Genomic DNA, 13,073 nt, shown 5'->3' with positions numbered 1-13,073 from the left:
CTGTAACTGTGCAAATAGAGATCTTCCATTACCAAAGACAATGTCCTGGAAGACAAGGTGCTCTTTAAGCCCTTCCCAAAGAAAGCCTGAGCACCCAGTGCTGGAGTACGCTCAGGAAAGGATGGCTGGACAGTATCCAAGCGCCACAACCTGAAACAGAAATTCAGCTGCTCTCTAAAGTTTCATCTGAATGGGATTCCAACAGGCCACAGTATTACTTATCCAAATTAGCATTTCCCTCTCTCTTTCTCTCCTGTTCATCAACAACCCACCCACAGCTCAGGGAAGATAACAAGAGCCCTGCCAAGGCAGTGACTCCGAAAGGCTTTGTCTGGAACAGCCAAAGCAATGCAGTGATGCTCCAAGTGACACCATGAGCCAGAGACAATTGTTAGTAACACCAGTAAGTGCACACTGAGTAAATGAGGACAATCCTAGTTCTGATGGTACATTTAATATACACCTATTTCAAGCTGTCGAACATGGAAGAACCTAAAGCTGAAATAAGTAAATGTATCTTTTGAGAACATCACATGTTGGGTGTATTAGACAGGATTTTTTCAATACTCACCACAAAATTCCGAATTGATCGGTGAAAAATTGTCCCATCATAATAGTTCTTCTTGCACAATTTGATAAAATTTTCACATGTTCGGGGTGTCTGGAAGACAAAAAGAAGTTTTAATTAAGTAAGACCTTTGGACAATCAATTAGTGACTATGCTGTTTACAAGAATCACTTTTCATTTGTGCCTTACAAAGAAACAATCATGCAGGACTTGAAGAGGATGGAGTCTGTCTACAGAAAATCTCTATAATATATGCTCTTTTAAAGTACACTGGAGAGAAACACACTGTGTTAAATAAATCAAACCCAGACCTTCCAATTAGCACAAAGAAGTGTTGAATAGTAAATCACATAACTGGAGCTCCCTGTGGATATCATGATGGTGAAAGCAGGTAAACTCAGAGACTTCCAAGTAACTTAATTCCAGCAGTGCATCACAATCCTGTTCCAAAGGGGGATTTCTAGCACTGCAAAAAGCTCATTTCCCAGAGTAAGAAAGAACCTGACTTCTCTGCTCCACTGAGAGCATATTGAAGCTAACTGGGAGGGAAGCATTTGGTCCTCTTCACCACTTGGAAGTAAAAATGGGACTGATTCAAATCACTGGAACACAGGAAAATTAAAAAAGACAACTTGTTTTCAAAACTCTAAATAAAAAGAAATTATGCTAAATATATTGCCAACTTCTAATTCACTTTTACAGTGCAAATTAAAGTTATTTATTTGAATTTATGAGCCATGGCATTCAAACAGTACCTTCTGAAAAACTTAACTGTCTACCTAAGTATCCTTCCATTGTAATTGTATGAATTCTCTTCTCTGCAATACTAAAATACCTTCAGATGCTCAAATACAAGTAGAGAAACAGCCTGTTTTCTATACTTGGACACGTTTTCCAGCCCCACTGTGGATTATGAGCATACATCTATTCCAGTTTTACAAAAGAATACATCTAACTTATTTGAGTTGTTACAGGCCTTAAAAAGACCCTTATTGTCTTGTGTGCTGGCAAGCAAAGCCCCAGCAGGGCTGTAAATGAACACACACAAGCCTTGTCTTCACTTTGCACTGGTGTGACACCATTCCTGCTCTGAGAGCTGTGACACCAGTGCTGGTGTGAGAGCTGTGACACCAGTGCTGGTCTGAGCTGTGACACCAGTGCTGGTCTGAGCTGTGACACCAGTGCTGGTCTGAGCTGTGACACCAGTGCTGGTCTGAGAGCTGCCAGACACTGAGACTGAGCCACACAACCTGCAGTGACTTTGGAGCAAAGAGACCATGGCCAGGCTGGGTACAGTCATTTATAGGTGAAACAATCTGTCTGTTGATAAGCCAATCCATAAAAGTATTCATCTGGAACCCTACAGAACTTCAACTTTCCGTATTTTCTCATCTGAAACACAAATCATTCTCACCCCTCTTTATTTGCACTGAAATGTCTCTTAATTATCCAAACAAACTCTACCTACCATTATAAATTCTTTATAATGATTCCTTCTTAATTACTCTACACAGATATAGATGACAGTTGTCAGCTGGGCCATAACTGAAAAAGGAAGCAAATTCTAATGCAATCTTACACCAGCCATTATTTCAGATTTCCTGCACAATTCACTCCTGAGTTAAATGGGAACGGTACCATAATGGCTTTAGGGCAGAAACATGTATTCAGGACATGTATTTTGGTGGCATCCTGAGGGCAACTTTTAAGTAACTATATCCAACAAAAGATATCAAGCAACATGAGGTTTTCCTACCATTGTAATGCTTATAGTAAATTTGAAAATATTTCCTTTGAATTCAACACATATGCTTTAAAACAATCTTTGTACTTAACCTTTCAAGTAAAATTCAACCCCCGAAGAATCACCTGTGCAGCACACACTTCCTTCATCAGAGGAGATCGTCACAGCCTTGATCCCAATGTAGTGCTATTGGTTATCACTCGTGAAAAGTGTCAGTAAGGATAAAAATAAGTTAAAAAAATTCTTCATGAATCGGAAATGGAATGAGCAGCTCTTAGCCTAAGGCACTTTATCTCAGGAGAGCCAAGCACTCTTCAGAGAGAGAGACATAGTTAATAAGTTCTCTGGGGGGAATACAGCAACCTGTAATTAATTTTTTACAAAAAATGAAATGAGGCAAAAGACTGAACCCCCAAGGAATACACAGCAAACCATTTTAAATTTGCACAAAGTTGATAAGCCCATACAGATTTCCTATTTATTTTCAAAACACGATTTGTAAAATATACATCAAAAAAACTAGCTCTAGTAATGTATTTTTTATGCAGGACCTATGCTGACCCTTCTCTCTAAATGGATTTCTAGCTATTACACTCTTTCCCACAAACAAGCTTTTTGAATGCAACTGCAGAAACATTTAGTATACATGGAATAATCATTTCACTGCAAGGTTTTCTTTCAATTATTGTCACCAAATTGGTTCCCATGGTCACCTCATGCATCACACAGATACATCTGGCAGGTAAGCAGCTCCTTAGCAACATTACCATTACCTTTTAGAGTGCTTTTTAGTAGACACAAATAAATAGGTCTGCATTCAGTCAGTAATAAACCCCAGTTTCAATCATGCAGTAGATCTAGAATATCTGGCTCAGATTATCTGATTTATTCAAAGCAGTTAATGTTGTTGCCAAATCTCACACTGCCAAGCATATTTCAGGGATTTTTTAAAGCACTGTCCTGCCCAAAGCAGGAGAAAAAGGCTTGAGGTTTATGGGAAGGTGCAGATCCTCAGTAATGAAGTTACATTCTGCACTGACCATACAAACAAGGCCAGTCTTTGAAGTCTTTGTTCCAAATACAAAGACTGATGACAAATATATATAAACAAACCTGACTTTGTTATTTGAGTGTAAGATCTCGTGGAAGATGTCAGACCCACAGGCTCTGAATATAAAGCTGTCTGCTTCTTCAGAAACTTCCTCCCCACCACTTGTCCCACACCATTTCAGCAGAAGGAGGGGATGGTCCAGGCCCTGGAAATGCAGGAGTGCAGGAGGCAGTGCAGGTTTCTGTTCCCTCAGTACTGGCTGTGTGCTCCGGGCTATCTTTTTAATTCTGGCTGTTCTTGTTCTGGTCAGTTCTCAAACTGCCCTCAACAGTAACAGCTAACTTCCTCTCTGTTCCTTTTACATGAAGCAGGAAATGGCTGAAATTATTTTAGTCTGCTGACTATGACTTCAACCTACATATAAGAAAGTCAAGGGAAAAACGCCACCTTGTCAACCTGATCTGAAAACTACTGACAGAAAAACACCATGTTTTACATCTACTGCAATATCTTGCCAGGGGTATGCAGTGGTAGTCTTAACATGACAAATTTAAAAATTCTGGAAGGCTTTTCTGACTGAAGAGTATGGTAGGATAACCCTGAGAAATCCTCCTTTGTTCAGGTCAAGTTGGGACCACGTAAGGGAACACAATGTCTCTGTATCATGTCCTTCAGCCTAAAGACACTTCTCTCTCCAAATGACAAACAGTAAGAAAAAAACCCTTATTTATACAAAAAATGAGTCACCTGCTCCAACTACGCTCCCTATTTATTTTGTAGAAGTCAGATAACTGTCTTTCAACTGTTGAAAATTCACACCCAAGACAAGCAGTAAAATTTTAATAAATGGTTTGAGACAGGAATCCAGAAGAGCACTTATCCCAGAAGATGCCCCAAATGCTTTGCTTGGCTCACAGATATGTCTATTTAATGGGGCCACAGCCCAATGGTTTTCTAAGTAGGTTTAAGTCTCCATTTAGCCAACACACTTAGCAGGTAACTCCACATGGAAACACCACCATTCTACCAGTTACCGGGTCCAGACAAATTTCAGAGTTAAAGAGAGATTGCTTCTAAGAATGACTGTGCAAACATAACTGACAGGAAACTGTGAGATCATGGACACAGGGAAAACGCTAAAGAAAGGAATGTACAATTTAGAAAACCAAAGCCAAACAGAAAAAACCCTGACTGCTTACAACAGATTTCTAGGATAATTGCAGATTTTACCTTGTTCCACTCTTAGTTATTAACCAAGCCAATTCCAGGTTCCATTTGGCCATCAAGGGTGGCTCCAAACCAGACAAAATTCATCTCTCCTGCAGCATCCTAAGGCCTGAGGGGTGACAGCAAGCCATGTCCCCAGCTGATTTCCCAGTTTGCAGCTCTCCTTTCTCATTAGTAACAATGGGTCATTACATTTGCAAGTTACCTAAACTCAGAAGCTGAACTGGGCAGCTGAAGAGCCAAACAGGAACAGATTAAAAACCTGCAGCATTCCTGTTGCCAAGGTACAGGAGACGGGAAAAGAGGGGAGCTCCTGAGTCGTTGCCATGACTGCAAGGAAGAAGGCTTTACTATGTGAAGAGCTAATCATTTCAAAATGCTCCATCCCTTGAGGATGTGCATGAACCTTGAAGGGAAATTTCACACTAAGCATTCAGCTGTCATTCCCACATCTGTATAATTTTCTTGTGCTAATTCCACTTCCCTTTTATTTCTTTTTCTCCCTCTAAATTGGATGAACTGTAGTAATGGCACTAAACTACGGAGCCTTGCTACATGCTCATTAACCCTATGTTTCAAAGCAAAAATAATGAAAAGCTCATTCCTCACAAATTAAAATTGCATTCTATAGCCTTCATCTTATCACATAAATGCCAGAATTCTGCTACTAAGAGGCATGAACTAGTGATGGAAATTTCTAAGGCTTCAAACAAAGCCTTCAGTCTTTTAAACATAGATCCCCTTTAAAATACAAGGTGGATTTTGTTTAGCTTTAATCCATTTACATCCCTTTTTTTAATATATATATATATATATAGCATTTTCAATCTTGTAACTGTTCATTCAGCAACCCTTCTAATGTGTGAACCCATAAATAGGTGATTTGGTAAGGTTTAAACTCAGTCCTCCCCATCCCTTTCAATCTGTAGTCCTCACAGCCCACCCACCACACAGACAAGAACTCAGCAATAAAAGCTTGGCTTTATTTAGGGTGTAGTCAGAGCCAACTGTAATAGAGCAGTTTCAGGAATCACCATCTATCAGGTGCAAGTGTTTGTTCCCTCCTCCAAGGCATGGAAAGAAACTGGACATATAAATGTTTCTAGAGCATTTCAATGTGCAGTACTGTTCTGGAAGGCCGTTTAAACTGCCCTACTTCACTATGCACCAACGGGCCAGGAGCACATTTCAGAGCAAGAGGGACAAGAAAATCAAAAGCTCCACAAAGTGCAGTGTAGAAGCATAGGAAGAATTTCACTGAGGGAAGCCCATGACATTTCCTGTAGGAAAAACGTTTACTACAGACCTAAACATCACTCCCTGCCAGCTCTTCTTTCCTGCTGACAGCTCTCCCGTGTGCCAGAGGGGCTGAGCTGGGACAGGTTGTGGTGGTTCAGTTCAAGAAGGCCCCAGCTGAGGGAAGGGGCCCCTTTCCCAGCCTGGTCACACGGGGAGCAAACCCGCTGGGGCCACTCTGGGGTCGGTGGTCAGAGGAGCACAGCTCAGGGAGGGAGCACTGCAGACAGGAAAGCACCAGGGCACTGGGGGGGAAACACCTGGCCAGACACTTACTGGTAACAAAAAAGAATCAGAACAAGCAAACTAGGCCTCAGGTAATAGATTACTGACTTGACAGCAAACATTTGCCTATTTTGCTACCTCAAAGCCTCAAAGTTCACTTAGAACAAAGAGAAGAATTAATGCATTCTGATTACACAGAAATCCACGGTAATTTAATCAGCTACTTAGCAAAGACTTCAGCAGATAGCTAAATTTCACTTTTAAAAGGCATTTCTTACACAATACTGACATTCACTATGCTACCAAAAACTTTTTCAAAGTCTAAGCAAGATGCTCAGCTTAGACAAGATGCCAGTAAAAAGACGACACACTTCAGTTTTACTTTTCACTTTTTTGCAAACATAGGGACAATCAATCAGTTTAGCTGAGCACAATTCAAGTGAAATAAGGCATGTAATTCACTCATCTAATTTGTCATTTTTAACTACTACTTTTCCAGAGGCAGAGTCAGAGTCAGCATCTCTAGCCACAGTTATTACTTTCCCTCTAACTTACATTTATTGCAGTGGTAGAGAAGAAAACAATCCTCTTCCCACCCCTCTCAAATTTGTCATCACACAAGGGTTGAGGAGCTTGTCAGACAGCACAGTGCAGGGCTGGGTGCTGATAAGGATGGGGCTGGCAAGCAGGGCACAGCACTGGTAGACACAGCCTAAACAAGGATGCAACTTTAATTGCTTGAGCAACCTCCAGCACCTGTAAAACTCGGGATATTGCAGGTCCCATGGAGGCTCCCTGGCATTTCACCAGCCTGCAACTGACTGCACATAAATCCCACCTTTTCAGAAGATGCAACCTGTAACAACTTCCATGGAGACAGGACAGCTCTGGTAGCCATCAGCCTCCCAAGGTCACCCATGCTCTCATCAGAGCAGCCAAGGTACAAACAAGAAATATGTCAGAGAAGGATGCAGAGCAGTGGCTGTGTAACTCCATCCTCCTCGTCCTCGGGGTCAGGATCACTGAGGGGCAGACACAGCTGGGATGGGATGGCTGCACCTCATGCCTGAAAACATCAAAAATCGAGTGGCACAATCCAATAACAACCAACTCCCTTCCAAAATCCAGCTTGTCAGGGCAGCTGGGAAGGCAGAAAGGGTCCAAATGTGCAGAATGCCTTCCCACTAATTACCCAAGGCCAAAGGCTGCCATGCAGAGACAGCCCTGGGCAGCAGCCCCACAGTGCAGGGAGAGGTTGACAACCCCACGCTGAATGTCCCACTCAGGCATGGACAGGGGGGACATCAGGGACTCCCACTGCCCCTTCACTGCTGCAAAACAGCACTGAGGACAGGCACATGATGGCAGCAGCCAGACAGGGCATTTCCTACAGACATCTCCCATGAAAATGTTCCTTCTCTCTCCAGCATGGCTGTGTGCTGGCTTTGGCTGGGGGAGAGTGAACCTTCAGAGCAGCTAGCATGGGGCTGGGTTTGGCATTTGTGCTGAGAACAGTGTTGATAATTCAGGGATGTTTTCACTATTGCTGAGCAGGGCTCGCAGAGTCAAGGCCTTTCCTACCTCTCACCCCACCCCACCAGTGAGCAGACTGGGGGAGCAAAACGAGCTGGGAGAGGACACAGCCAGGACAGCTGATCCCAACTGACCAAGGGGATATTCCAGACCATATGACACCATGCTCAGCATATAAAGCCGGGGAAAGAAGGAGGAAGGGGGGGAATGTTAAGAGTGATGGAGTTTGTCTTCCCAAGTCACCACTGTGGGTGTCCTGGGGATGGCTGAACACCTGCCTGCCCATGGGCAGTGGTGAATTCATGTCTTATTTTGCTTTGCTTGTGTGTGCAGCTTTTACCTTACCTATTAAACTGCCTTTATCTTAGCCCACAAGTGTTCTCCCTTTTCTGGCTCTCTCCCCCATCCCATGGTGGGGAGTGAGTGTGTGGCTGTGTGGGGCTGAGCTGCTGACTGGGGTTAAACCACAAGCAGCTGTTAATGCCCCCAAAGTTAAACTATTTGAAGTATGAGCTGCCAGTTACTTAGAACAACCTAGAAATGACCTGTTAATCAAGACGGCTGTGCAGAGCCATCCCACTCTCCACCACAAAGAGCAACAGATCTGCTAGGGTAGCACTTTGAGGAAAAAGCACACCAAGAAGAAACAACATCCTCTCCAACAAACATTTTTATCCAGCTGCTCTTCTACTGGAAAAGCACAGCTTTGTTTGTTTGGTTTTCGTTTCTGTTGACAAGAACTCTCAAAGTTGAAAGTTGCAGCTCCTCCTATAATCACCTATTTTGAAGAAAAAACATGAAACAAGCCATTAAAACTACGCCAAGACCACTGTACTTCATCCCTACAGTCACATTAACTGAGTGGACAGACACTGGTAAAACATCAGCCAGTTATTTGCCAGACAGTGCCATGACACTGACAGAAAGCAAGACTGGAGGTTTAAGTCAGAAAGAAAATGAGAGATTCAGGAAGAATGGAGAACCTCATCATGCCAAGAGGTCAAAGGATTTTTACAGCAACTCACTTCTTTCCCACTGGAAATGGATAAGAAGTTTACAGGCTTCTGATCTTCAGAACAGTCCCTCGCACAAAAGGAGATGATTTCAAAGAACAGGGGCTGGATTACACAACTGTACATCACGGGCACGTTTAACAGGTCAAAGGGCCTCAAAAGATTAAAACATCAATGTTTGTCAAATAATGGCTTCTTCAGATAGCTATACCAAGACACCATCATTAGGCAGAGTTTGCCAGGTCCTAAAACCTCAAAAAACATTTGTGGAGTGCTGGATGGAGCTTTGAAATCCATCTCACATTCTTCTTTATTATGTCAACTTGCCCTTAAACCTTTAAGTGAGAGAGACAGGTGAATTTACAAAAACTGCTGTGGCAGTTATGGATTAGTATTGAATTACCATGATCAGCATGTGCTTAACCACCAGATCATCACCCCAGAGCGACCACTGGTGTGAGGGGAACTCACAAAGAGAGAAGGGAGGTTTGAACACCAAACCAAGGGTTCATCATTTTGCCAGGGTCTTCTCGAGCATTACATTTATGTATTTATACATACATACATACATATATATTTTTTAAAATGGTTGCTCCACCACCTACAAGGTATAACTGCACCACTCTAGCGACTAATACAGCAGAATACACATGGATAATATACAGCTGTTCCTGATTAAAGCAGTTAAAAGAACTTGAGGAGACTAGAAAAATCACAGTAAATAAAATACAAGAAATCTAGTGAAATTCATTGCCTTTCATCAGTTATTTCTTCATAATTTATTTGTTCAGCAAAGCATAAGACTAGAACTTAAAGGATAACACTTGTTAAATCTTCTGTACTTGCCAGGATTACTTCTGGTAAGTAGCATTTTTGTAAATTTGCATCCAATTAGTATATACAACAAATGTTGCTTATGCACAGGGGAACTCAGCTTCCTGGAAAACGTCCCTACAAATGGCCACCTGATTAGTCCCCATCAGGAGGAACATGCTGTATCTCAATAAGAAGACTGGGAGAAAAACAAATGGCAAAAAAGAGCAGTAGGCACAGCTATGACGCAGAGAGAACAGGAGTGTGGCTTTGCTCATTTGAGGCACAAATTCAAAAGGGTAGAAAAAAATCCAGCTTATCTGCCGAAGTCTTTTAATTGCATTTTTCAGGACGATAACTTAAACCACACATCATCTTTCTGGAACATAGGTGAAGTTTTCTGGTGCTCTGAACAAGTGATTTCAAGCACTGAAAATATCTGGATTCTAGACCTATTTCATACTCTTTCTGAATCATGTCACAAAGTAACTGATGACTTCAATCACACTGCAACACTGATTTTCTCCCCTGGATCAATATAAAACATTTCTAGATTAGGTTTTGGTGCTAGGAAGAATTTCATCACTATCAATCTTATTGACTGACAGCTTAAAGTACTTGTATATGAAGAATCCTAGATTTATCTTTAAACAAAAGTTTCCATGTGTACATATGGACTGAACTCCAAACAATCCATACTGCCAGATTGCTCACAAAAAATGGGAAAGAAAGGAGACAACAGAGCTATGAAGGGAGAGGGAGTGAGAACCCAAGAAGGGTCCTGAAGGCAAGAGTTCCTGGGTAGAAGCTGTGCAGAGTGCCAAGAGCACAACTGCAAGAATATTTTGCTTAAATACAGCCCAGAGGCACAAATATACAACTGAAGACTCAGCAGACATACACTCTTAAACAGCAAATATGTCACTTGCTGCTCTCTATTTTAGTGAGGAGACTTCACCTCAAATTATAGACTGAAATCTAAACCATAAGACTATTTTAAAATGCAATTCAAATGTTGCACAGTATATACTGGACACAGTATTTATCTGCCATATTTATAGAGCAACCTCCCCCTCAAGCTTCCTTAAGCATTTCACAATCATTTATTTGCAGTACTGCACAAATATGATCACTGCTGGGGTGGCTTCCAGAATAACCAGAGCACAGGATATCCCTCAGCAATTAACAAAAAAGCCAGTGCACATTAATGTGGGTGAGCATTATGTTACAGCCCAGCTCCCCCTGATTGTATTCAAGGACCTTACCCACATTCTACACTTTTGTAAGAAAACCAGCTTTTGTCTGTAAACCATTTCTCCACACAGCTCCAAGCAGCTCCCAGGACTGGTTCAGCCTGTGCACTGGATAAGCCAGAAGAGCTGATAAACACTTGGCATATGATTAAGACTGTTTCCATGCATATTCACAGGCAGGGTGAACTACATGTGTTTAACAATGCTTAGATTTTGGCACTTCTCCATTTTCTATGTCTTTGCAATCTCAGTAGATCCATCATAGCTGGTCTATGTCCATGTTTGTGACAGATGTTTGCTCTGTCTGCACTGAGTGACCTTAGGTACCTAAACCTCAGTGTGATGCAGGAAAACCAAAGTTAGAAGCACAAACTCCTTATATAGTAAAGGGAGAAAAACAAGTGCCTCCCGGAAAGGACTGATTTCATAGACCTAAGGTGATGACCTAAAGTGGATGTTGTGAAAACGTCCCTAAAGCAGCAAGTCTTTCCTATTTATTCTAAATATATATCTTTTTCCCCTCGGCAGTGCCAAAGGTCTGCTGAATTCACACAGATTTGATCAACACAAAAGGAACAGATGGTGGGAGGCCAGTGTTCAAGCATGTCTGGTTGTGTAAAACAGCACACACTTCCAATGTGTACATGAGGAAGCTTTGTGTGTGAAAGGGAGATGAATAGGAATTCATCTGAAAAAAAAGGAACACAATGGATATCATACAGGAAGTTTATAATGAGCAATTGAGACTGGGCCCTCAGGACAGAGTGCCACTGGTCACATATGTGGCCCAAAAGCCCACGCTGATAGGAATAGCTGCAGTCAGGCTGCTCCAGCCAGGAGCCACTTTGGAACATATGGCAAAACAAATGAGTCAATGCAATCTGCTCATTCTGCTGCTTCCCCCAAATATTGCTGTACTGACTTCCTCTGCTTTTTGCCTTATTACCCTGTTCCTATTTAAGAGCATGGCAAACACCTGCAGGGATGGCAGTGCCCTACAGGATTCCCAGCACACCAGGCTGCTGTGGAGGTTCTCAGACTGTTCCACAGATCAGCTCGAGATGTTTTGTGCCTGACTCCTGGGAGAGAAAGGAAGAGAAGGGAAAGCTGGAAGGTTTATGCTGTTTGCACCTTTTTCTTTCTCACAGGCAAAAATGGATGCATTCTCCCAGTACATCTCTGGATTTCACGCCAGGCACCCCAGCTCCCAACCAGCATCACTTACTTTTAAACTCTGTGAGGCTTACAACAAGCAGAAATTTTACCATCTAAACCTCTATTCCCATCCTTCAGCTTTCTAAAACATCTACCTTCAGGGCTATAATCTCCTGAGTCAAAAATCTCAGCAAACAATGGAAGGTTTGGGCTTTTTATGTTGAATTTTTTTTCCTTTTATAGATGTGGCTGTACACATAAATAAGCAAACACACTATCAAGCAGTGACGTCCGAGACATCAGTGTTGCCACAACTCATCCATCTATTGTAAGTCTTGCCATGTTTATTACTTTAAGAGCCACAGATTTCCCCCAGAATCAGACTGTACAGACTATAAAAAAAACTCTAGTCTGTTGTTTTTTAAAATTAACTTCTCCTAATGGCAAATGGAAGATGTTTGAAAACTTGAACTTTTAAAACTGAGACAGCAGGGAGTAAAAAACATATTCTAAGGTTTTCATGTACGTCTGTTCTGTAAAGCTTAGGTTTTAAAAACAAATCTAACCATTTCTGGGGATCTCAACTACACATACTCAGGCTGACAGACTGCTCTTGGTTTCATTGAGGTTCTTTTCCTGGTTCTGTCAGTAACCTGCTGTGTAACCTTGGGCTACTCTCTCTTCTCTGTGCTCTGCCTTCTCTTTTCTCTCTTCTTTCTTTGTCACTGTTTGGGTCACTAATCATGTCCCTTTGAAGCTCTAAACATGGACCTTGGCACATTGTAAGTAGTCTATTAAAACAATGGGACTGCTTACAAAGAACATTTATACATATAGTAGTATTATATATAAAATAATACCTAGATTTAACAAATGGAGTTTTGTGTATGTATGAAAATACATTAAAACCACTGAAAGCTTGTTATTTATCTGTATCTACTGCAACTACACACAATTGTTTTCCTTTGACATTTCCATTGCCAGCTCCAATTCTGTTTCTTATCTACAGAGATACATCCTGTGGGGCACAGTACCATGTCACAGTGCAGCTCCAGGTTTAGGTCTCCTTTATTGGTGTGAAGTCGCACATATCCCTTCTTCTTCACATACTGGTACCTCACAACATCATCTTCAATAGCAGCTGTAGCAAAGGAAAAGACAAACAATTAGCTCTCTGGAAGCTTACTCACTGATC

At 41.8% G+C, this 13,073-nt stretch overlaps 1 protein-coding gene across 2 annotated transcripts in view; it reads right to left on the bottom strand.

Moving 5' to 3' along the window:
• PPIL2 (peptidylprolyl isomerase like 2) overlaps positions 1-13,073 on the bottom strand; it is a 69,062-nt gene that overhangs the window by 25,694 nt on the left and 30,295 nt on the right. For both annotated transcript variants that reach the window (XM_027733103.2, XM_039385057.1), the window contains 2 exons: positions 12,913-13,019; positions 572-661 (listed from right to left, as the gene is read on the bottom strand). In XM_027733103.2, coding sequence (XP_027588904.1) covers positions 572-661; positions 12,913-13,019 — 197 coding nt within the window. The remainder of the gene's footprint in view (positions 1-571; positions 662-12,912; positions 13,020-13,073) is intronic.

Source organism: Pipra filicauda, unplaced genomic scaffold (genome assembly GCF_003945595.2).
Source record: "Pipra filicauda isolate LSUMZ 115617 unplaced genomic scaffold, ASM394559v2 scaffold391_size691406_pilon, whole genome shotgun sequence".
Taxonomy (NCBI): Eukaryota; Metazoa; Chordata; class Aves; order Passeriformes; family Pipridae; genus Pipra; species Pipra filicauda.
Note: the sequence above shows the minus strand (reverse complement) of the source record. Positions and strands in the feature narration are given on the sequence as shown.